Source organism: Podarcis vaucheri, assembly GCF_965113315.1.
Source record: "Podarcis vaucheri genome assembly, chromosome: 4".
In the NCBI taxonomy this organism is placed as follows: domain Eukaryota; kingdom Metazoa; phylum Chordata; class Lepidosauria; order Squamata; family Lacertidae; genus Podarcis; species Podarcis vaucheri.
Window position 1 is genome coordinate 35328646 of NC_138762.1, and position 26545 is coordinate 35355190.

The 26545-nt window shown below is 46.6% G+C and overlaps 1 protein-coding gene across 1 annotated transcript in view; it reads right to left on the reverse strand.

Annotated features, from left to right (window-relative positions):
- ATP1B1 (ATPase Na+/K+ transporting subunit beta 1) overlaps positions 1 to 24167 on the reverse strand; it is a 35856-nt gene extending 11689 nt beyond the window's left edge. The window contains exons 1-2 of the mRNA XM_082221053.1: positions 23665 to 24167; positions 17654 to 17782 (exon numbers count right to left, since the gene is read on the reverse strand). Coding sequence (XP_082077179.1) covers positions 17654 to 17782; positions 23665 to 23761 — 226 coding nt within the window. The 5' untranslated portion in view covers positions 23762 to 24167. The remainder of the gene's footprint in view (positions 1 to 17653; positions 17783 to 23664) is intronic.
- Positions 24168 to 26545: the final 2378 nt, after the last annotated feature.

Consider the following 26545-nt stretch of genomic DNA (forward strand, 5'->3'; position numbering starts at 1 on the left):
CACATTTGCGGTGAAATCCTATGCACATTTGACTAGAAGTTTGTCCCACAGCATTCCATGGGGCTTACTTCCTTGTCAGTGTGAGCACTGCTGCCTAAATTGTTTATTGCAGCCATCCACCACCGCAATATACATTCTGTTTTCTGACTACCTTAACTTGGGTCTACATAATAAAATCAGTTCTCATGCCAGAGTTCATCCTCATAGGTAAAGGTAAAGGGACCCCTGACCATTAGGTTCAGTCAGGACCGACTCTGGGGATGCAGTGCTCATCTTGCTTTATTGGCCAAGGGAGCCAGCGTTTGTCCGCAGACAGCTTCCGTGTCATGTGGCCAGCATGACTAAGCCGCTTCTGGCGAACCAGAGCAGCACATGGAAACGGCGTTTACCTTCCCGCCGAAGCAGTACCTGTTTATCTACTTGCACTTTGACATGCTTTCAAACTGCTAGGTTGGCAGGAGCAGGGACCGAGCAATGGGAGCTCACCCCATCGCAGGGATTCGAACAGCCGACCTTCTGATCGGCAAGTCCTAGGCTCTGTTGTTCCTCATACCTGGAAGATTAATAATGGTAGTCAAGGGCTACAACAATTTGTTGATCAACTATTCCCAGGTCTGCCTCAGATTCACTACATTTGCCCCTGTAGTTGAAATTCTTGCACGTGCAAGATTATTTCTGTTGAGTGGTGTGGCTGCCTATTCCATGTACATGTCACAGGAAAAACACTCATGCCACAGTTCAGACATTATAGCAGCACACGTGTTTTTCCGAGTAAACATGGATTAGCACTGGAAAGCTCAGTCCATGAAAAGGCTCGCACATTACAAAGAAATTGTTAGCACCTTACTATTCTAAAAACAGAAACGCCATTTGTCTCTACAGGCTATTTGAGAACTAAACAGAAATCTTTCATTAATTCTTAAGATACAATCCCACACACACACACACACACACACACACACACACGGCTTAATTTATTTCCACCTATACTTTCCACAGCTTTGCACTGCATGCCTACCTCTCCAAAGTAAATAAATGTGTCCTGGCTCTTGCTAAAGGGCAAACAAGAATAACTCCTTCCAACAGCCCTGCCCTTCTCAGTAACCTTAGACCAACAATGCAGTGTGGGCATGTACGACAGGAAGCAGGAGGAGAAAGGCACCCAAATGCTACTAAAGAATTCAGGAAATAAACATTGTGCCAGTAGCTCACACTTACCAAAGGCAAGTCCAGCTGGCAGCCACTTAAGGCACCCACTGGGACCCTGCAGACCCCGGGGATGAAAGCAGATTCATTTGTTTTGCTGCTATTCTGAGGGCTGATTCATGAAGAAAAGGCATGTGCTACAGACCTAACTAGAGTGAATCACTTTAAACTACTGGATCATAGAGAACTGTGTTAAAAGCTTCCTGCATGTGGAAAAGCTACCACATTAGGGATGAGCGCTGTTAGTCAAGCTTCGTCCGAGTGCGTTTGAATGAGGATCCTGCAGTAGAGACCATTCACTAGGTTTCCCCTTTGAAACAAGAGTATTTCCTTTCTCCCCGGTGTAGCATTTGTTCCCAGAGCCATCTGAGTCATAAATCAAATGAAGTGGAAAGTTTCCAGTGTGATGCTCCGTTACTAAGAAAGCAGATTACAATAACTGACAAGCAGGAAACGATTGGTTGCAAATAAAGTCAGCAGACAGAGAATAATGTTAAAGCAGTCCTATGAATAAAATAGATAGGTTAGGTCGATAAAGATAAGACTGGCAAAATTATTGCCTAGAGATTAATATGAATTGCTATCAAGCTGGCCAAAGTTCTGCATCATTACCCAATTGCATAGTCAGCATTGAGGGTCAGGATTAATGCATGGCCCCTCTATTACCATGGGTTACCTCCAAGTATGATAAACTCTGGACCCAACTCACTGCATTTATTTATTTATTTAAAGGTTCATACCACACCTTTCTATTAAAACACCCGAATGTGGCTTTCAGTGATAAAAATCAAGGCAAAATGCTTTTTTAAAAAAGATGAGGGAGATCAGGAGACAACAAAAGTTCGACTGAAATCCTGGAATGTTTAACAAGGTCAGCCATTCAGCAGGTTCCAAGATTTATCTGGTGAAAGGTTACAGCTGTTTGTATTCCATCAAAGAGAATCAGGAAGAGCCGGTTATAGATACACCTCCTAAGAAAGCGAGTTTAATACCCATGGTGGAATTAACTGTTCAGTTACAACTAGTTACATACAGGATTCCACCTTCTTTCCAAATGTGGTTGCCCCTTTCTCCATCATTATTGCTAATAATTACTGAATAACTAAGTATATGCCAGCAGTCGTTCAAAGTGTCAGCATATGAGACACACTGTGAGCAGTTCTGAGACCCTGACAACCATTTTTCCTTGGCAGCAGGTGGACTGGATGCCATTTTAAAATATGGACTTCTTTATGAATTGCAAACAGACCCCAGACCAACTGGCCAAATATTCCAAAAAGTTGCTTGGGTCAGCATGCCTTTTAAAAATCCAGACTGCTGGACTTTGAATTGTGAGCGGCAGGGCAGGAGTGCCTAGACAGGGTCTAAGAACTTCCACCCCACAGGAAAAGGGGAAGCAGTAACATGTTGCTGAGTGAGAGGTAGGATGTGGGAACTAGCTTTAGTCTGGGCATGTGCCTCCCAGAACATGCACTCATCACAGTTCTTAGGAGCAAGGTAGTCATAGTATGGAATATAATTGTAGAGTTGGGAGCTCGAGGATCATCTAGTCCAACCCCCTGCAATTCAGGAATATGCAGGTGGCCCATACAGGGATCAGTCCTGCAACCTAGCTGTTATCAGCACTACGCTAGTCTAACCAACTGAGCAAACCAGGCTATATTCTAATCTAAGAGGGACAGCAAGATGCCCTTGGCTGAAAATAGTAAGCATGTAAGTCTTCTCATTATTAAATGAGAACAAGGGTAAAGAGAGGAATTAAATACCACAGCTGAACTGTACATCTACAAACTGAAATTAGCAAGCCCTGAAGTTATTAAGGGAAGGCAGTCCTCTCCACACTGGGACCATCAACTCCACACCTGGGCAGAAGCACCAAGTTCTAAGCCCCACCTTCCATTTTTGTTCACTAGGACATTCAGCCAATCTTGCCAGGTGGTCTAGAGAGGGACAGATCCTGGCACAATGCCTCCAGCTCAGGGAGCTGGACAAGAGTCACAGACTCAAATAACTCATCCAAACCCAGCAAGTCTACATTCGGCACTAGATAGAGTCATTTCCCCCCATGGTGAAGCCAAGAGCACAGCAAGGAGCCAATTGAAGGGGCACAAATTGTTTTTAGACACAGAGAGCTATGTGGTTCTGCCAAGTTAATAAAATCGGGATTAACACCATGATGGCTCCCAAAAAACGAGCAGTGAGGACAAGCTCAGGTCCAGTTTTTTAGAGCCCTGAGCAGGGTGTACTTGGCAGTGGTCCCTCCTCAATATTGATTGCCCCTGCAATGCCCAATACCACTCAGTTACACACACACACACGTCCTGCAGCAGTGCTGCTTCCATCATCAACCTTGGCCTTCCCTGAAGTTAAACAGGCTTACCTGGTAGTGGTGCTATAATGGGAGGTGTAAAACAGCACCACAACAGCCAGCCCTTTACAGCACTAACGGATAAGCCTGTGAGTGAGTGAGGGACTGAGAGAGAGCAAGCAAATAGTGGCTACAGCAGCACAGTCACTGGAGGAGCCCAAGTGATGAGAGGCTGGGGGTCGGGGGTCCAAGTACTGTAAGATGTCAGCCCATTGGATCTCGTTCTCCCTTTTACCCTCATAATTCGCCAGTGAGGTAGGTTAGGCTGAATGCAAATGGTCCAAGGTCACCCAGTGAGCTTCATAGCTGAGTGGGGTTTTAAACCATGGTCTCCCGGGCCCAACACTTTAACTGCTCCACCTCACTGTTCTGCTTGAGAAACTGAGGGCTGTTTCATTCATGTACGAATTCTGGGACTGAGAGAGACTTTCTTCCTGCTGAAATTTCTAGAAGCCAAATCCACAGAGTGCATGTCATGACTTCTTATCTGTCTATGAATACAGAGTGAAAAATCAACATGCCACTACGGTTACATGTTACATTCTATAAAAGAATCTCTGGCAAATTCCTACAGAAATTGCCTTTAATGCAGGAATTTTGTGGTGTTAAATCAGTCCTTAATCAGACTTTGATCAAGACTGGGTTGAGCATACATAATCCTCAACATAATTCGTACAGTATGCTCTATTTCTGTTACGACAGAAATGCCCACGACAACTGACATCAAAGGTTAGGGCAGCAAAACAGTAAACAGTAGACAATCCTTTTAAGTGCCATGGTCCTAACCTAAGTCAGTTATCATGCCAATTATAAGATATTGAAAAAGGTTTCCACCTAGTGGCACTATATAATGTTGGCTGCAATCTCTGTCTTAGGATAACCATTTATGCATTGCTAAAAAAAGAGAAAATGCATCATGGGGAGAAAGGGTTGTAGAAGAGGAGCAAACATTCGAGTGTGTTAATTCATAGGTATAGATGCAAATTTAGAAATGATTGTTATAAGTTTAATAGAAATACCATACACCTCACCCTAGTGGAGGAAACTGTGCCTGTTCAGTCTCCTCACTGATGGGCAACATCAAGACTCCTGCCTTCTGGTGGTTTGTCTCTTTAAACCAGGCTTGGACTAGACAGCCCTTCAAATGGAGGACTATCCTATGTAAATTAAGACATATGACCATCCTAGTTTGCCATCCGCTCTCTTGTCACTCTCATGGTTTGACCCAAGTTATTGGAAAACCAGTGTGGTGGCAATTGACACTGGCAGACATGACTGGCTAGAACCATCGGCTCAGAAATACTGAAATGCTATGGCTGTCCACAAGGGACAGCAGGCACAGAGAAGAGGCGATGTGCTTGAAATGGCACTAGCCAAAAAAGGCATTTTAGCCATAATGCAGTTCTTCTCGAGAGATCTTGCTGGATCATACTATGGCTCATCTAGTCTAGCCCAGAAGCATCCTATTCCCAGAGTGGCTAACCAGATACCTACGGGAAGCCCATAAGCAGGATCCGAGCATGACAGGGCTGTCTTCCCATATGATTCCCATTGGGATGCCTACCATTGCAACAGTGAGACTACAATAGAGACATCACAACACACTGAGAATGCTATCCGTCCTCTCTGCTGGAAACTTCTAACATACCTGGAATGCTCAAGCATGGGATAGCTGCTGTGCCCTTAATCACACAGCCAGCATCCTGGCTGTCACAATAATGGCAGCCTGCACGGCATAAGGAGCAGAATGGCTACAAACACACCGTGTATGGTATGCAGAAATGAAGTTGTGTGCAGATAGTCTTAGGGGGGTAACTTCTAGCATTACATCTGTCAAGGAGCAGACGTGCAAGTAGTGGAAATGCCTGGAAAGAGCCACTAGTACATTTCCCTTGTGGGAGAAAGGCATGTTTGGACATTACCATTTATTGCAGAGAGTCTGCTTCTATTGCTGCATGTTGTAATGCCTAATAAGATGCAAAGAGGCCAAAGAGATCTCAGATAGGAAACTCTAAAGTTGCTCTAAATGCTATTTCAGAGACCAGATACTCACTGCCATTTTGCTGCTTTCCATAAGCTGTTAGTAGTGCAATCATGCTGCCATCATATGCTTTAAATGGTAGCAGCCATGGAAGACCTCCTGGTCAGTTTCTGGCAGGAATTTCCTGGTCCGCAGCCCTTCACCACTATGCTAGCCTTCCCTTCTGTGTCTGTCTTACTTCCCTTCCGTGTCTGTCTTACTTCCCTTCTGTGTCTGTCTTACTTTGTGCAAGTGACCACAGAAGTAAAGATGTGGTTCCAGACCCAAAAGAAGTGTGCAGCTGAAGATTGGAGCCCAATAGGCCCCTTTCGTCCACTGCTGCCTTGATTGCTAACTCATTATACAGTGGTGCCTCGCAAGATGAAATTAATTCGTTCTGAGAGTTTTTTCGTCTTGTGAAGCACGGTTTCAATTTTTTCAAAAAAATCTTCAAAAACTTCAAAAAAGGCTACCACACCGCGTGCCATGAGTTGCTCCCCGAAGTCAAGTCGCAACTGCACCTCTTCAAGCAATGCACCCTGTATTACTGTAACGGTTTTAAGAAAAAGGAAACAAACTTGCAAGACGTTTCCGTCTTGCGAAGCAAGCCCATAAGGAAATTCATCTCGCGAAGCAACTCAAAAAACCAAAAACTCTTTCGTCTTGCGAGTTTTTCGTCTTGAGAGGCATTAGTCTTGCGAGGTACCACTGTATAGCAGACGTTTCCACTAGGTTATTGCAAGCTACATTGTTCATTGACCCCTATTTCTTCAATATGTGGAAAATCACCTCTTACATAATTCTGCAATGCTGTAGCTAAATTTAAATTTTAAAAAGAAGTTAAGAGTTTCACTTTTGTTAGGCTCATAAACCTCTTTTGATTTTGTAAATAAAGCAGACATTCACCCGTAGACATCCGCCCCTTTTTTTAGCCTGGGGTAAGCTATTTTTGCAAACTTTTAAGTGCCCGCTACTGGTTACTTGTAAGAGTAGCAGGTAATTCCAGTTTTAAATTTGGGGGTGGGAGAGAGGGAATTTAAAAGAAGAACTGGGGGTGATGGGGACGCAAAAGAAATCACATGAGGGTGACTCCATCCCGAGTTTCCATCCTGATTCAAGTTCATATAACCAAAGATGGGAATATTTCCTCTTAAAGTGGAAATAAAGAGATGCTGACTATGAGGGGAGAGACTTCATCAGGCAAGGCCTCCTTCCACCTGCCTTGCCCCACCCCCTGGCCCTGGGATTCTTCATAAGGAAACTGCGCCTGGAGGAAGAACTGTGAGGGGAGAGACTAGGCAAGGGCTTCCTCCACCTGCCTTGCTCCACCCTCTAGTCTCTGCTTCTCAATTAGTATTGTATTATTTTATGTACTGTGGCTTGCCGTTGTTTCATTGATTTTAGTTTGGAAATTATTTATTGTAACTGTTGAGTGGTTTTCTGTTTAACTTTTATACGTTGATATTATTTTATACTATTCTAATGATAGCTGGATGTTACTCTTTTGATGTAGGTTGCTTATTTTAAAGTTTTGTTTTATTATCACATTTTTGTTCTGCATTAGATTGTTATATGATGTACATTTTTTGTTTCTTCAGCTTGTAAACCGCCTTGAGTATTGTAAGATAGAAAGATGGTATACAAATTAAAAATGTTGATGATGATCTAAGAATCCAAGTCACTCTAGAGAGTTATGATTCAACATGTCTGCTTTAAAGCAGGGTTGTAATTCCCCCCCAATTTTTACTGTTTTATCTTTCGTAAATCACTTTGAGGGTTTTTAAATAAAAAAATCAAGTGATGTATAAATTTTATGAAATAAAGAAATAATAAACAAAACTGTGGTGTACTGATATAAGGGGTATGGTGCAGGATGTGTTTTATGAAGCAATTATAATCTAGATTCACTCACTGGATCATCATGTGATGTTGTACGGATGCCTGATTGTCATCTTCCAAAGCAACTACTCTATTCCGGATTTTAAAATGGAAAGCGTAATGCTGGTGGTGAACAAAAGAGGTTTAAAGCAAATCTTAAAAAAGTAGTATAAACACCGACAACTGGGAAACTCTGGCCTGCGAGTGCTCCAATTGAAGAACCACCTTTGTCAAAGGTGTCATGGACTTTGAAGACACTGAAACTCAGGATGCAAGGGAGAAATGTCCTAAGAGGAAGGCGGGCTTGGCAAATCCACACCATGATCAACTCCCGCCCGGGAACCAATGTCCCCACAGTGGAAGGACACGTGGGTCCAGAATTAGCCTCCACAGTCACTTTTGGACTCATTGTTAAAACCGTGTTTATGGAAGACAATATTACTCAGCTACGTGTGATCACCAAAGAAGATAGCCTAGAATAATGACACTTTAAAAATAAGGGACAATGGATGACTCTAGACAACACAGTAGGAGAAATCTAGCAATGTGGCGTGCAACACCAATTTATCAGATTATTGCTTGAGGTATAAATACTCCCAGACTGAACTTTTCAAACCCTTATTATTCAATGTTTTAGAATTCCATGCATAATGTTTTTCTTTAAAATGATAGCTATTTTGCATAATATATTGAACTGCATATATTCGCATAATATATTGAACTGCATACTGAGTAGCCTAATGTTTGCCATTTATATTACAGTCCTAGCAAAACATCCACCAGTACATGTGTAGGGCTCTCGTATGACAACAGTCCCTGGAGGGGATTGTGGTAAACAATATACCCCCCCAGAAGCTTAGAATCATAGAATCATAGAGTTGGAAGAGACCACAAGGGCCATCGAGTCCAACCCCCTGCCAAGCAGGAAACACCATCAGAGCACTCCTGACATATGGTTGTCAAGCCTCTGCTTAAAGACCTCCAAAGTAGGAGACTCCACCACACTCCTTGGCAGCAAATTCCACTGTCGAACAGCTCTTACTGTCAGGAAGTTCTTCCTAATGTTTAGGTGGAATCTTCTTTCTTGTAGTTTGGATCCATTGCTCCGTGTCCGCTTCTCCGGAGCAGCAGAAAACAACCTTTCTCCCTCCTCTATGTGACATCCTTTTATATATTTGAACATGGCTATCATATCACCCCTTAACCTCCTCTTCTCCAGGCTAAACATGCCCAGCTCCCTTAGCCGTTCCTCATAAGGCATCGTTTCCAGGCCTTTGACCATTTTGGTTGCCCTCCTCTGGACACGTTCCAGTTTGTCAGTGTCCTTCTTGAATTGTGGTGCCCAGAACTGGACACAGTACTCCAGGTGTGGTCTGACCAGAGCAGAATACAGTGGCACTATTACTTCCCTTGATCTAGATGCTATACTCCTATTGATGCAGCCCAGAATTGCATTGGCTTTTTTAGCTGCCGCGTCACACTGTTGGCTCATGTCAAGTTTGTGGTCAACCAAGACTCCTAGATCCTTTTCACATGTACTGCTCTCAAGCCAGGTGTCACCCATCTTGTATTTGTGCCTCTCATTTTTTTTGCCCAAGTGCAATACTTTACATTTCTCCCTGTTAAAATTCATCTTGTTTATTTTTGCCCAGTTCTCTAATCTGTCAAGGTCGTTTTGAAGTGTGATCCTGTCCTCTGGGGTGTTAGCCACCCCTCCCAGTTTGGTGTCATCTGCAAATTTGATCAGGATGCCCTTGAGTCCATCATCCAAGTCATTGATAAAGATGTTGAATAAGACCGGGCCCAAGACAGAACCCTGTGGCACCCCACTAGTCACTCTTCTCCAGGATGAAGAGGAACCATTGATGAGCACCCTTTGGGTTCGGTCAGCCAGCCAGTTACAAATCCACTGAGTGGTAGCATAGTCAAGACCGCATTTTACCAGCTTCTTTACAAGAATATCATGGGGCACCTTGTCAAATGCCTTGCTGAAATCAAGGTAGGCTACCTCTGTTGATAGTGGCTGGGCCACCCAGTGTCAAGAGTGTTCAGTTTCGCCTTCAACAGTGTCCTTGAAGGCCTTACTTAATTTATGGGAGAAAATGCACAGGTGCATTTAGAGTAGGGTCCTTGGACTATATCCAAGTAAATCATTCCATCAGCATAAGGATTTTTAACTGGCACAACAGAACTTCCCCTAGTCACCCTCTGCATGCCACTTAAACTGACTCTTGGTTTTCCCCATAATCCTCCAGAACAGACTCCGGGAGAGGGTGGGGAGTGGTGGTGGTGGTGAGTTCTGTGCAAGCAAAAATCCTTGCAGAGACGGAAAAAGATAGTCGGAGACCACCCTTTGTCTGCTACCTATGCCTGATCACCCCAATAATTGAGAATTAATACTGTGCTTGCCACCTGCACTTGTGAGAGCTGTTTACTCACTGCTACAAGGAACAGCGATCAGCTACAGTAGCATTAAAAATACAATGTTCCAACATTTGTCCCAACTTGCATCCTGAACCGACGTCTTTGCTTAAAATGGGGGCAGCCAATGGAAAAAAACACAGTGGTTCAACTTGATCTCAACATGAGTGTGTGTAGGCCTTGCTGGGGATTCAGTAAGGAGGAAATGCATTTCACAGTGGGAGTTAGCCCACCAAGCAGCATTCTGGCAGTGCTGCTGCAGCCGTTTAAATATTATACTGCTATTTAAAGCTTCTGAAGAGTTTTATAGTGAGCAAGAGGGAGGGAGGGAAGGAGGGAGGCATAAATGATGACTGCCTCCAGCATCAAGCAACCCTGGGGTCATTTGTAATGTGGAAACTAGCAGTTGCAAGACTCCATGCGCGCACACACACAGCTGGTTCCTACTAACTGCTGGGAATGGATAATGCTTGATAGAGGCTTGGTGGAGCAAGCAGGGTAGTTGCTGTTCTGTCAAATCATCCTGCTTACTTACATATGGCCAGCTTATAGGCACAGGTTAACAGTCATTTTCTCAATGACTGTGTACACACCCTACATTTAAAGCACCCCCCCAAAAAAAATAGTCATGGAAGCTTTAGTTTCTCCATGCCAGAGCTACATGGGTCTGAACAAACACAAACCCCTGTGTTGCAAAACGTAACAATCTACAAAAAATGCAAACGCAACACGCTGGCTACTAACCGTTAGTGAATATATAATCGGTTATGATGTCATTCAAAATATACAAATAAGCCACTTCAAAATAATGTGTATATCATACAACATATCTCACAAAATATACAAGTAACTACAAGTTATATGTATCAGAGTCAAAGAATCAAACAAATCAATGAATAGTGAGGAACGCCAAGTCATCTCTCACGTCTCACAAAAGTCTCAAAGGAAGACATCTCTCCGAAGTCTCAAAAGGACAATATATCTGGAATAGTTCAACTGTTTTGGAATAAAGTCTTCATCAGCGAATAATTATCAATGAAATATTCATACTAGTGGGGATCATGCTAGTTTATCAGTGCTCACAGGGGCTAACAAATAAGCTAAAAGTCAAGACCCCTGTGAAGTTTCATGTTATCCTTTCATGTCACAGATTGTTCCCCAGCCCAACCAACGCCACTCCAATCCTAAATATATTTCTAGACAAGTGTAATGGACAGTTTCAACATCTGAATAAGCAAAATTCAGATTATAGCCCAAGGGGCAAAACGGAAGGTAGTTAACTTATTTAGCAGCTAGCCTAGATTAGAAAGCAGATGTTCTGAGCACAACTTAAGACTCCCAGCACCAGACTGCAAGCACTCAAGGAGGCCGCTTGGGTTGGCACGTGATGGATGGCAGAAAGTTAAGGTTGTATCCAACACTCTGCAAGTGGTTTTCCTCTCATTCAGCGAGACTTTCCCTTCCCCACTTTTCCCCTTTTACCCCCCCCCAAATCTGCTCCAGGGGGCCCCCTGGCTCCCTGGAGCAGATTTTGAGGGCATGGGAAGCTGCAGAAGGAAAGGGGGAGGTGTTATGTTATGCAAGGAGATGCCACTGCAGACAGGAAGTGTTGGATACTACCCACAACTTATGCTGGGTGTCTTGTCCCCTGCAATGGAGCCAGGATCAAGCCCTGCATGCTGTGCCTTGGTAGCTTTAAATGAAGCTAGGCATTACTCTAAACCAGTAATTGCCCCTTTAGGGATTATTAGACTCAGTGACAGCACATCATTCTCTCGTTTACTCTGGGGCTGCTTTTGAATCTAAGGATGTGTGCCATATATATATATATATATATATATATATATATATATATATATGCAGGTTTTGGTGTCTTCGGGTGTCTTCCCGTGTAAGAGTCGGGGTGTCTGTGCGACGTTTCGACGAGGTCTCACTCGTCATCTTCAGGCTGGTGCTTTCGGCTTCTTGTTACTGGAACAGAGCAGAGTCTGGTGTTTGAGTTCCTATAAATACTGTTGAGGGGTGTGGTGTATAGCCTCCAACGTTCTGGGCAGAGAGGAAGTTCTTAGATTAGTGTGCCTTTTCTTCTTTTGTTCCTTAATTACTTGAGGGATATCTTGGGTGATTTCATGAGTGATATTCTGAATATCACTGGGTGGGTCATTAAGTGTAGATTAGTTGCTAAAGCTTTCGTGTCTTGACCTCTTGAGCTTGTGAAGAGTTTTTCTGAGAAGATGGCTGTGCTGCATTTAGTTGTGCTCTGGCTTGGCTTCGTGTATAGGGGCGAGCTATGGTTTTGTGCCTAGTGCCAGCCAGATCTGTGTAGGGATTGCAGGGGGGTGCAGCATCCGGAGGTGCCACTATAGTTTGGCTACTGGATGGAGTCTGTAATATGTCTGTGGAGAGGGTCTGGGTTTGGGTCTGGTGTGGTTGATTGGTGACGGCGTTCTGTGTGCCTCTGGTTCTGGTGTCGGTTTTTGTGGGGAGGGCTAATTTCCAGATGTCTGGCAGGCGGGACGTGTCGTCACGCTTGTTCATGTTGTGAGGGTGTTTCTCTATCTCGATGGCTTCCATGATTATTCTCTTGTGGTGATGTTCCATGTTAAAGAGCAATTTGGAATCTGCAAAATTAATTTCGTGTCCTGTTTCTTTCATGTGTTGGAAAAGAGAGGAAGTTTTTTCTTCTTTTTTGACGGCATTCTTGTGTTCTGCGATACGTGCATTTATTCGTCTGTTTGTTTGTCCAATGTACGTGGCTGGGCAGACTTTGCAGGGTATTTCATAGACCCCTTGGTTTTCCAGCTGGATTTTGTCTTTTGGGTTTCTGAGGAAAATCCAGCTGGAAAACCAAGGGGTCTATGAAATACCCTGCAAAGTCTGCCCAGCCACGTACATTGGACAAACAAACAGACGAATAAATGCACGTATCGCAGAACACAAGAATGCCGTCAAAAAAGAAGAAAAAACTTCCTCTCTTTTCCAACACATGAAAGAAACAGGACACGAAATTAATTTTGCAGATTCCAAATTGCTCTTTAACATGGAACATCACCACAAGAGAATAATCATGGAAGCCATCGAGATAGAGAAACACCCTCACAACATGAACAAGCGTGACGACACGTCCCGCCTGCCAGACATCTGGAAATTAGCCCTCCCCACAAAAACCGACACCAGAACCAGAGGCACACAGAACGCCGTCACCAATCAACCACACCAGACCCAAACCCAGACCCTCTCCACAGACATATTACAGACTCCATCCAGTAGCCAAACTATAGTGGCACCTCCGGATGCTGCACCCCCCTGCAATCCCTACACAGATCTGGCTGGCACTAGGCACAAAACCATAGCTCGCCCCTATACACGAAGCCAAGCCAGAGCACAACTAAATGCAGCACAGCCATCTTCTCAGAAAAACTCTTCACAAGCTCAAGAGGTCAAGACACGAAAGCTTTAGCAACTAATCTACACTTAATGACCCACCCAGTGATATTCAGAATATCACTCATGAAATCACCCAAGATATCCCTCAAGTAATTAAGGAACAAAAGAAGAAAAGGCACACTAATCTAGGAACTTCCTCTCTGCCCAGAACGTTGGAGGCTATACACCACACCCCTCAACAGTATTTATAGGAACTCAAACACCAGACTCTGCTCTGTTCCAGTAACAAGAAGCCGAAAGCACCAGCCTGAAGATGACGAGTGAGACCTCGTCGAAACGTCGCACAGACACCCCGACTCTTACACGGGAAGACACCCGAAGACACCAAAACCTGCATTCCTGTACCCGTGAAAATCTACGAAAGCATATATATATATATATATATATATATATATATATATATATATATATATATATAACAGAGAACTGCTGTGCTGGGGATAGTCCTGCCTCTAAGCTGCGAAGAGGAATACGCAGAAGATGAGAATCCACCAGAACTAACCCTTCCCTCATCTCCAGGTAACTTCTACTCCTTTACAGTATTCTGTTTTGCACACAATCATCTGTTGTCCAGCTATCATCAGTGGCATAGTGTGCATTTTATCAGCTCCTGCCCATTTGCCAGTAGTGACACCTCCTGGACAGGCAGAGCCTTTTCATCACTGGCACCTCACTTGTGAAATACCCTCCTCAAAGAAACATGGTTGGCACTCGCTCTGCTCTGCTCTTATTTAGATGCCAGGTTAGGACACCCTCAGAGGCGTTTTTATGATTTTATGTCTTTCAGGCATAAATTAACTTTAGGAATTTTCCACTCTGCTGTTAATGGTTTCATTGAATTCTTGTATTCTTGTTGTTGAGAATTTAAATTTGTAGACCGCTTTAGATAAATTTGCAATGAAGCATGGTGTATAAAAGTTTGAAATGAACTGAAACGAAAATTATTTCCATTTTCCATTTTTTGTGTGCCTTGTGCCAGGCTGCACCCTATTCCAGAACATCCTTTTATCCTGCATTCATCCTGCTCCTTCTTCCACTAAATATTTCTAACTGCAATGGCTTTTCTGAACTGCCCTAACTGTGCCCACTCCGTTCACTAAATGATCCCCTTCTGCATCGTTGCTGATCTGAATCACAGTGTTTTCTTCCCTAATGCAGACTGTAAGCTGCAGGTTGAGAACCCAGAGCCTTTCAAGCTCTTACTGTTCCACAACTCCCATTGTATCAACCTTTGGGCCCTGCTGGCTGGGGCTGATTGGAATTGGAATCCAGCAATATCTAGAGAGACATGCCCCTCCCACCCTGTGAACATCCGAGATAAAGGTCCATGTCCTTTTGGCAGAGAATCTTATTGTGCAGTCTGCACAAATGGTTAAATGCTAACAGAGTCATGACTGAACTGAAAGTAGAACCACCTACTTTTAGCCTGAAATGGCAAGCAGACAGCAAATACCTGATGGAAAACCCAGTTTGCCCTGTGATGAGTGACAGTGCTTAACACAGCTTAGATGTGTTTGCAATCCACAAGAAGTAACTCAAGGCACCAGGAAGGTACTGTGCCACATAGACAACAAATATTCTTGTGGCCCCTTAAAGGCTAACACACTTGTTATGGCATAAGCTCTTGTGGACTAGACCCCCCCTTCATAATTGAGATATTATTCTCAGTTGGCAGGTATATAATATTCCTTATGGGTGTGAATGGTTAAAACAGTAGAGTAAAATGGAAATTAAATGCAAAATGTATAGTCTGTGACAGCTGGGGAAAGGCTGTAGCTCAGTAGTAGAGCCTCTGCTTTGCATGCAAAAGGTTCCAGATTCAATCCCCGCCATTTCCAGGTGGGATGGGAGAGAACTGCTGCCAGTCAGTGCAGACAATACTGAGTTAGAAGGACCAAAGATCTGACTTGGTACAAGACAGCTTCCTATGTTCCTAATTCGATTAAAAGTTTGGTGTGTGCAAAATAAGCACAGTGACCCTTCCCAGCAGCAGTAACTGGTGATCCCATAATCACCCATGTTTGGTACGCTGATTAGCACATGGAGTGGGACAAGACAACACAGTCCCTCTTCACGTCCAAACAGACAGAATCAAACTTCTTGATTAATTGTAATTCAGTGGCTTCGTGCGGGAAGTCTCCCTTTAAAGTGCCTTTGTTGAAGAATGGAAACTTTAAATTAACTTAGCAACACTAGAATGGTTGCATTATTATCAATTAGCAGTCACTTAACTGAATTGTGACTGGCTGCACTTTCTGGTTTTTGCTGCCATTTGACCCAATTGCTCGCTATTCCCCCCCCCCCCCACTACACTAGCATATGTGTGTACACACACGCCTGTCAACTTCATGTGTCTGATGAAGTGGGTTCTGTTCTGTAAAAGCTTGGGCCATAATAAATATGTTAGTCTTGAAGGTGCTACAAGACTCCTTGTGTGTTTTTTGCTGCAACGGACTAACACAACTGCCCCTCTGGACGTTGTACCATGAAGATGAAGCACAAATAAGCCCATGTGGAATGGTCTGCAGTCTAATCAGACACAGAATCCTAATACGCAACAAAGGATCAAGTTTACATTAGCTGATGCACAGCTCTGCCTTTTCCTGATTTTCTCTCCAGGGTGCCCAGAAGCAAATGTGGGCAGCAGGGCTCTTGCTCCTTCAACAGGTATGTAGAAGAGAGAATTTTACCAGAAGCAGCTTCTCCTGAAATATTTGATGCCATACAACTATGAGGGAGATATGAGTCCTTCATCTTCATTTCTGGAGCTCTCAGAGCTGACGTGCCCTAAGCAATAAAAGTCTGCTTTCTTAGAAAGTGAATTTGTTGTGTCAGAGCACATTAGCACTTTAATCCACTTTAATAGAGCAAATCTAAATAGGCAGCCAGTGATTCAATCCCTCCCACCAAATACTAATAGTCTGGAAGTGACCCTTCTCTCTCCCCTATCCACACTTTTTTTAATGGAGAGTAAACCATAATAACAAGTGAATGAATGAATGAATTTTATTAATACGGTCACAGACCAGTGGTAATTGTGCCACTAAAGATGAGGTCCCAACTAACTTTGGCTCCCAGCCCATCAGTTGAAGACTGAATGGTCTTCAGTTGGTGGAACAGAGCTCACTACTGAATCACAGGTGGGGAACCTGAGGTCCTCCAGATGTTGTTGGACTTCTGCCCATGGCCAATGGTGAGGGACAATGGGACTTGGAGCCCAACTGCACATCTATCCCCACAGCTTCTCTAGCCTTGCTTTAATGAATCACAGCTATACCTGAGGTTGGCCCAAACGGCACCACAATTACAAATATATGGTTCAAAACTAAGAAGCGGTCCCCCAAAATGCACATAGGATGCTAAAGGTGGGTCTCAGGTCTGAAAAGGTGGAAGACTATCAGGTTAGAGTATTGGGCTTGGATGCCCAGCCTTAAAACTCAACTCTGTTATAAAGCCTTGAGCAAAGCAATCTTGGCCTAACTAAGGTCACAGAGGTTGTTGCTCTGAACTTACCTGAACTTACTAGAGGAGCAATGAGATAAAAACCCATTGGGAAATTACACTGAGAACTGGAGGGCACACTTTTCTAGCAAGGCTGGCCCAAGGCATTTTGGCACCTGAGGCAAACCACAAAAAATGACACATGCACCCCAGCCAACGAAGAAGAGATGAGTGAAGATCTACATCAGGAACAAGAGGGGAAATCAATCTTACCCAATGGTTTAAGTCGGAATCGAAGGCTGTCGGTGGAGAGAGAAAAGGCCTGTTCTGAGTCTCACCAGGAAGATACAGAGCCTGGAAGACCCCAGAAGGCAGCCCCCACCAATTCTTTACTAGGGGCGGGAGAAGATTAGCGGTGCCTCCTATTCACCAAGAGAAGCAGCACTGCTGGGGGGGGGGAGCGCGGAGGAAGTGGCAGATCTGGCCCCCAAAGAGTGTGACGCAGCCATTGCTGCCACTGCAACAGCAGCAGAAGTAGTAGTAGTAATGGGTGATGCATTCCTTGGGAGCCAGATCTGCTGCTCTCTGTGGATCCTGCTGCCTGAGATTGAGCAGGCTCTGCTTCCTAGTGAAACAACAGGCAAGCCAAAATTTCCTTCTTTGTTACAGTAGACTACCAGTTCATCTGTGCCTGACCCTACAAGTTTTGAGGAAATAAAGAAGGCCATGCAGCTATTGAAAGAGGCAGACAAAATCCAGCAGCTCTAAATAAAATCCACTGTGGCACAATAAGCAAGCACACGCCACTCCTTCTGTGTGTGTGTGTGTGGGGGGAGCTTTGACCAGCGCCCCTCATCAGTGCACATTGTTACCTGGGGGTGCTACTCGGTCCTGATACTTGGGCTCGAATTCGCTGATGGTGAGCAGCATGACTTGAATGGTCCCAATGAAGATACCAGCCAGGCAGCCGTAGAAGATCACATAGAAGAGTAAGATCTTAACTGTGGCAAGAGAAAAAATAAACACACAACAGTCAAGGATGGAAGGCTAATTATGCAAGAGGCCATTTGGGTACCCAGCAGCTTCTCAAGATTACAAGCACCAAGCTCTGCAACAATTGCAATTAAACACCACAGAGTTGGAAGGAGGTTCAAAAGTGATGGAGCCCAACCAGAGATGTTGTTGGACTTCAACTCCCATCAGCCCCAAGCAGCATGGCCAGTGAGGAAGGGTGATGGGAGTTGGAGTCCAACAACATCTGGAGGGCTACAGGAAATCCTGTTACAGCACCCCAAAGGCAATGCCCTCAAAGAATAACATGTCATTGAAAATAGCCTGGACAGACCTGAACATACTATTTGTGGTATCGTATCTCTCTCTTTCTCTCTGGCAGAGTGTCAGGACTGCTGTTCACAGAGGCAGCAATACTAAGAACATTTACTTAGAAGTTCTGTAGAGCTCAATGGCCTTAATTTTATATAGTACAGAAATAAATGTGGGGCAAAGTTCTGTTCATTGATGGTTATTAGCCATGACAGACACATGGAACCTCCAAATGCAGAAAAATTCATACCTACTGCTTTCTGCCCATTGTTGGAAACAGAATGATGGATTTGGGTGGATTTTTTGTTTGATCTACTTATGCCCTTGGTGGGATTCAAAGCCAGTTCACTCTTTGCCCCAGCACCACAAATTCTAACAGTGAACACAAGCAGTGAGTGCCAATAGTACTGCAGTCAAAATGGGGACCCCAAGAAACAACAGGGAAGCATCTGGGTGGCTAGCGAAATGTTGAGGTTTGCAGAAGTATTTACAAAAACATTACAAAAACCATGAGGGGGCAAGAAACAGTCTGAAAGGTCTGAGCACGTGTAGGAGGCACAGAATGTAGGGTCATCGCTTAGAAACAGAACATGGAGAGGAGGAAGAGAGTGGAATGCCCTACTTAGAGAAACTGACTGGTTGAAAATTTAATGGGAGCATTCCTTTAAGAAAGGAGGATCCACTGCAGAATTTTATGGTGGGTCTCACTATAATAGGCTCTAAACATAGCGGGTCATGGAGTGAACCTTGGACCTATCATACCTGCCCAACCCCTGCTTTGCAGTAGACCACAACATGCGGGCAAGAACGTACACACATGATTCTGCAGGGCCTTTACATGGGACCCATCAGAATAGGAAAGAGCTACTGTGGATTATGTGGGCTAGGTTCCTATGAGCACAGAAATACATGGGCTACATGCAATGACAGAGAGCACTTAGTTAGGCACAGGGAGGTGGCTAGAAACTCTTGCACCAGTGTAAATGAGCCGTCACCACCAAGTAAATGTGCCTGTGACTGTGACCCAGTTTGGGGGAGTCACATCCCTATCTGAAGATGCATGAAAATTCAATTCCATGTAGCTCAGATGGTTAGAGCATGGCACTGATAACGTCACGGTTGTGGGTTCAATCCCCATACCGGCCACCTGCATATCCCTGCATTGCAGGGGGTTGGACTAGCTGACCCTCGGGGTTCCTTCCATCTCTATGAATACATCAAGAAACACCAAGTATGGCAGATCTCCAGAGTCAAAATGCCTTTTGCCCAGCATTTATTTCAACTGTGGCCCTGTGGTCCTTGTGGCCAAACAACTTTTAGCTTGCTTTTATGTAGTGCATTAATAAAAGCATCTTGTAAAAGTCACACATTTGACTGCACTTGAGTTGTAATCAGCTAGATTCATATGCAAATTACAGATGCAATTAAAGGGTTTTTGTTCTGGTTAAGGGAAGGCAAAGGGGGACATAAAACTTTATTACGAGGGTTGTTCCCAGGAATTGTGCGCATACTGAAATCTGGTTTTATCAGTTGCGACTTTAGAGGGATTACCTCTATAACATTCTGTGCTAGGCATCACAAGGCAGCCCTACTGGGTGAAGATGCCAACTCATGCCCTATTGTTTTTTGTACTAAGAAGTCCACAGCAGCAAACATGTTGGTACTTAAGAGACCCAGTGCAAGACTACAAATGGGTGTAGCTGTTAGAGTGTCAGGCTAGGACCTAGAAGGCCAGGGTTCAAATCCCCACTTACTGGGTGACCTTGGGCCAGTCAATGCTTCTCAGCCTAACCTACCTGTTGTGGGGATTAAATGAGAGGGAGAACCATGCATGTCGGATAAGAAGTTGAGAAATAAATGCAATAAATAAATAAAGTATTGGAGGCCCCATCTGCACTACACATTTAAAGCAGTATTATGCCACTTTAAACAGTCACTGCTTCTCCCAAAGAATCCTGGGAACTGCAGCTTGTTAAGGGGAAAACTTTCTGACAGTAAGAGCTGCTCAGCAGTGAAACCGTCTCCCATGAAAGGTGGTGGACTCTCCTTCCTTGGAGGTTTTTAAACAGGAGAGGTTGGGTGACCACTTGTCATGGATGCTTTAGCTGAGATTCCTGCATTGCAGGGGGCTGCAGTAGATGACCTATGGGGTCCCTTCCAGCTCTAAGATTCTATGATTCTAAGTGGCGCTGAAGGTTGTTATGAGATCCTATTCTCCCCACAGATCTACAATTCTGGTTTAACAGTCAATCCCTCTTTCCTGGGAGCTCTCATATTTTTACTTCTTTCAGGGGGACAGGAGTCTGCTAACAACTGTCAGCACCCTTAACAAACTACACTTCCCAATATTCTTCAGAAGGGAGAAAATAATATCTATCTAAAGTGCTAAAATAGTCCTTTAAAAGGAGTGAACACCAATACAGAGAAGTTGCCGGTGAAAGATGAAACCCTAATCAAATAGGGGTTGTTTTCGTTTTCCTTTGAGGGAAATTAGACATGGAGACCAGCAGCAGTGCTTTTTTTTTTTTTTGCACACTTGGGGCTAGCACACTCTTCGGTAACCAGGCAGCAGTAGGCAAATAGCTGTGACGTCAGAGAGATTTGGACATTTTTTCCAGAGTACAGTCATAGGAGGTGCTGTTGTAACGAGCCAAAGAGTATGTCCGCTTACAGCAAGGTGCTGTGGGTAGGTTTTACTTTAATAATAATAAAATCAAAGTGCTTCAGAGAGTGAGGAGTCAGGTGTTTTAAAGTCAGATTTCTGACCAGGGTGTTAACAAAAACCAACCACATCAAACTACACAGCCTACTGTGCGCTATGGAAGGCATCTACTATATGAAGAAAGTGCACGGGCTATAAAAGAAACAATACAGCTTATTTCCTAGGACACAGGTAAGAGCCTCAGCTGGTCTAGCTGTTCAGAAAGAGGAAATCAAGGACATTTTACTGGCCCTTCCAGCAACCAGGCATCTTTGCTTCTAAGGGATTCTAAGCAACAGAGTCTCTGAAGACGGGATTTTGTCTGAACACCCATTTTGTAGCTCTGTCTCTCTGTGGACTCTAGCTCCTCTCCCATCGTTGGGCAAGAATCCCCTTTTGCATCTGCCTTCTATGCAGACTCCGGCCAAGGATTTGAACCGGGAAGCTCCGGATGTGTGGCACTTCCAACAGGACACTGGCTGGCTGGAGACGGTGCAAGTCTGGGAGAAGCAGCAGCTGGCAGAGACTCATGCGTGACTACAAAAAAGTTCCTATACCAATACGTGAATCATTTCAAAAATAACACCGTAACCTTTTCTCTTCCCCCAGCTATCTTTAAAAAAGAAGCTATTTATAACGTCAGGTCCTCTTAAATAAAGCCATTCTTATTCACCACGAACAATCTTTCTGCTCCCCCTTTCCTTGGATCCGTTTGCTGTTTTGGCCTTAGTAATCAGAGATGTTTCTAAATTTGCACAAAGAGTTTTAGAAGGGAATGGAAAGTTCTAGATAAGACGGAAACTCCTCTGATGGATGGATCTACAGAGACACTCAAGATCACCTGCAGAAACCTCAGCAGAGGGAGGAGGAGGAGGAGATTCAAGGGCACCCTCCCCTTCCCTTCAAGGGCAGACAAATCTAAACGCTTCCAATGCCAAAAAGCTCTGGGCATGCTCCATGCTACCCCTATGGGTATTGCTACAGACTTTTCTATCTGCTAACAACAAAGGGAGGGGGCTTGTGTTAAGCGCTTATTGTCTGTCATCAAAGGAGCCTGTTCAGAATTAATGCTAACCTCTCCACAAAGCAGGTTAGGATACAGTCAGCAGCAACATGAAGCATTATGAAGGGTCATATTGAAAGAAGGAAAAGCAGTGGGAACAGTTTGATGCTCAGGCACCTTTCGGAGGTGTAAGCAAATGGAGAAGGAGAAACTGTGTGTTTGCCTGAAAACCTTCAGTGTCCTTTGCATTTGAGCTGGCTTGTGCAATGCAGAACCAAGGTGGTCAACTGGGGAAAGGGCCTCAGTCCTGGACCAGGAAGCAAAAGTGTGTGTGTGTGGGGGGAGGTTTGTGTGTGTGAAGGGTAGCAATGGGAAAAAAATTAAGGTTTGACTTTAATTTTTTTTAAATGGGCCCTGAACCTCAGTCTCATTCAAGTTGGGTTTAGTTGCTAGGAGACAGCCTTCAAGGACTTTATTATTCCTAAAGCTCCCTTTGCTTTTCCACCTGACCTTTTCTCTTTATCTTTGCTGCCAGCAGCTCAAGCAGGCCTCCCCCAAATAAAGGTGTGCATGACAAAAGGATGAAATCCGGCTTCCAAGCAAATGTGTGGTCAGTACCAAAAGGTGGTTTGGTGGTTGTCCTTGGTGGTTGCGCTGGCACCCCACCCCCCTCCTCTGACTCCCTCAGGGATCCCAACCCAGCCTTCCATTACCTCTTTGCTTGGGAAGGTGTCACCTTGACTAACCTTGAGCTGTGATGCATTATTAACCCTTTTGGGGTTGGGCAGAGTCTGGAAGGCAACCCTAACTCACTCTCTCTCTCCCGTTCCCACGAACGATCACATCTCATCGTGGCCATTTTAGAGAGGTAGATACTGCAAACACACACAAGGCACCACTACCGCGTCCTTTCCGCTCCCTGAGTGGGCAATGGAGGGAGCTGCAGTGGCTGAGGAGCATGGCGGGCGGGGAGGAGTAAGAGGGGTGTGTGTCGGGCTCCCCCCTCTTTCCGTCGCCCCCACCCCCTCCGCCCTGCCCGCAATCACGACTCAGGCTTGGCTGACTACATCAAGTGCCCTTCAGCACGACCTTTGCAGGCGGGGAAAGCAAAGCAAGGAGCAAAGGAGAAGCAAGCGGCTTTTCCCTCTAGCGCAGAGGCAACAGGCTGCTTCGGAGCGACCCAAGTCATCGCGAGTGGGGAAAAAGAGGGGGGAAAGCCGGGGATTCCCCCCCCCCCAATCTCTCTCTCCTCCTGTCTAGACGGTCGCGCCTGGGAAAAGCAAGCGAGCCGGCTAGCCTTAGTAAGCCCGAGGTGCATCTTCCAAAATAGCGAGGAGGCACCTAATGAATGAGACCCTTCTTTCCACACACGCCAAAACCACACCACACCCCGGCAAAAAACACAGAGCGACGAGTCACACATTGCAGGGAAAGGCGCGAGCCTGGCACCGCGCACGATCCCAGACAGCCCGGGCGCTGCAGAGCGGGTCGCTTCCCTCCTCGACACGCCGACCAAGTGGTCGTCGGAAGCTGCTCAGCAGGGGAGGCTTGGAGTGGAGAAGCCAGCCTTGCCGGGCAAGGAAAGCACCTTCTCCCAGCCGCCTGCCTCGGATCACAATGAGGCGAGCGAGGGAGCGGCAATTTAGCCGCGTGGAAAAGCATTTCCAGGCAGGGCACGACCAGGGGAGCTTCCACCTGCCGCCCACTGCCTACACACACGAGCGCGCCCTACGGCTCTTCCTTCCCGCGCGGCTCGCCTGCAAGACCGCTTCGGGGGGGGGGGTGTTTGGAAAGACGGGAGCCGAGAGGGCAAAAAAGAGAGAGAGAGAGCGTATATGGAGGAAGAAGGTACTCACACCAACTGCCCCCGGTCCTCCCTAGGAACTCCTTCTTCTCCGAGTTCCAGATGAATTTCTTCCAGTTGCCATCGCCTTCCTTCTTCCCGCGAGCCATGAGCGGAGGTCGGCGCGGCTTGTTGCCTCACGACCAGGAGTTCTGCAGTCCGGTCCCCCTTCAGAGACCGCAGCCTTTGCTTCGGGGCGTCCCCTCCGCGAAATTCCCGCCGGCCGGGCGCTCGCGCTCTCCAGGCGACGCGGGGACCAAACGGAAGGTCTTTGTGTGCCCGGCGGGGCGTCCCACCCGGACGAGGTGGCGCTGGCGCTGGCGCGGGCGGACAAGCGCGCGCGTCGAGTAATCCGTGCCCGGAGAGAGAGAGAAAGAGAGAGACCGGCAGCCGGGCAAAGCGGTGCAGGAGGTGGCCGGGGGGCGGGGTGGAGGGAGAGTGAACCAGAGCGCAAGCCGGGGGGGTGGGAAGGGAAGCAGAAAGCACGAAACCTGGCTCTGCCCAAGGAGAAAAATTAGCTGTGTCCCCTCCCACTCGTGCGGGATATATTGCCCAACTCCTGGGGCGAGCGCCGCCCACCCAAATGCCGGTAGCCAATGAGAGCGCCGCCTTGCCGGCGAGGGCGTGGGGCTTCGGAGGGGCGGAGGGGAGGACAAGTGCGCGAGCCGCAGGAGATGGCGGGAGCCGGGCTAGGTTGTCGGCGACGGCGGCTCTCCCCGCTCCCTTGCGTGCCCCTCCCTCCTCCCTCCGCCCGGGCAGGCACCTGCTTCGCGCGGCGGCAGAAGCAGGGAGAGGAGAGAGGCTCCACCTGCATGGGGAGGAAGGGAGGGAGGGGGAGAGAGAGCCGGGCAGGCAGGCGCGTTCTCCGGGCAGCTGAGGCGCAGCGGCGGGCGGGTTGGGCTCGGTGGGCAGGTGGACGGAGGCGGCGGGCGAGGAGCCTGCTTGGAAGCGGGGAAAGCGCCCAGCCAGTCCCGCAGACAAGCAGCCAGCTGCAGCGGGAGAGGCGCGCGCCTCACCTGAGCTCAGCCAGGGGTTGGTCAAGAAAGCAGCAGGGGAGAAGCGGGAAGGGCTTGCCTTAAAACATAAACCAGCCTAGGGGACCCCCCCCCCCCTTCTAGGCAGTGAAAATGGGGCAGGCTGAAAACGATGCAGGTCTCTCAGTTTGTTGCGTCCAGACCATGAATCGCAATATGGGGTTTTTCCCCCCTTTGTTTTTTTCCTGTTCGAAAAAGGAATGTGGAAAGACCCGCGTCAAGTCCTGGTCAAAGGTGCGCGCCAGGCATACGGATGAAGCGCCTTGTTCTGCCCGAAGCGGCGGCTGGGAATGGTGAGCAACGGCTTCGCCTGCAGCCGATCTCAGGGTGGAGAAGGGCTGGGAGGAGGCCCCGATCCAGGAGCTCCTGTCCCCGAGAGGTGCGCGCCCGCCTGCTTGTCCCTCGTTCGCTGCTGGTGCCCGCTGGAGGCGGGGCTTCTCCGCCTGCCTGCAACGTCATCCCTGCAGCTTTCTGCCCGGGGAATGCCCTTCCCTGGGTCAACGTCCCCACTAGCGCGGCTTCGTGGAGACAGCCACCTTCCCCATTGCGGAAAGTCGTTGCCCGCTCAGCCAGATTGCTTCATCCCAAAGGTCAGGTAGTCCCAGGACTCCCCCACCTCAACCCCCAGTGCTGCAGGAGATTCCAGATATTCACCACTCGCATCCCAAAATGTACAGTACAGCTATGCCCTTTGCTGGGCAGAATCTCTGGGATAGCTCAGTCGGTGGGGAATGAGGTTCTCGGGAATGGGTTAGAGTCCCACGTTGGACAAAAGATTCCTGCATTGCAGGGGGTTGGACTAATGACCTTTGAGGTCCCATCCAACTCTACAAAATCTATGACCCAGGGGTTGTTGAGCCATTGCTCCCATGGAGTCCTCAGAGGTGGCAGCTAGGGACCTTGGGAAAGCACCCAAGGGTATGGTCCCAGGGACCAAGGAAGAATGCTTTCTGCATGGTGGAACTTTCCTTCTTCTTATTCCCTATTATGCCTGCAGAGTCCTTGAGAGCTGAGCAGGAAGAGCAGTGCACAGGGATGGTATATTTGTGGAGGGAGACCTCTCCCCACTGTCTTTGGGCTCTGCTCCACCCTACACTGCTTTTCTGCTCCCCTCCCCCTGCTCCCTGCTCCACAGCTCAGGTCGCAGGCAGAAAAAGATGACAATGGGAGGCTGAATGTCAATAGTACATCTCAGCCCCATGCCAGCACAGCCCTCTCCTGTGTTTGCATTGGAACCACCTGCAAGTATTTGTAGGCAAGTGGCCTGGGAGCAGGAGGCCTGTGGGAAGGGACTGTAGCTAAAAGAGTGATTGGAGAGGAGGAGGCAGGACTTGAAAAGGAAAAAGAAAAGAAAAGAAAAGGGACAAGCAGGGAAGGAGAGGTCCGGCTGTCAGAGTGGGTGGCAGGAAGTGTTTCCTTCTCTGTTTGACCTTGAAGAATGTGCTGCTTTTGGACTCGGAGAGCCCTGCAGTAACATATACAGAGCATGCTGGTCAAATTAAAGGCAGTGGGGGGGGGAAGCTTTCCACAATTAATGATTCTAATTATGGCCTCTCCCCTGCCCTTGATCCCCTCCCCTTCCCCTTTTGTGTGGAATCATACACTGGCCTTGAGACACAAGAGCTCTCTGCATGGAGAGAGCCATTTACTACACCTTGTAGGCAGCAAACCATCACTGCATGGCTTCTTACGCAGGAGTGCACTCTCTCACACGCACCTCTCTCTGTGCACCTGCCTAGGCCCACTCTGACACCCAACCAGGGCAGTTTGTATCTTATAAACAAACAAACTCTCTTACCTTAGATGCAAATGCACATTTAACTTTGTGGATAGTTTGGCCTGGTTTGCCGTTTTTCAAAA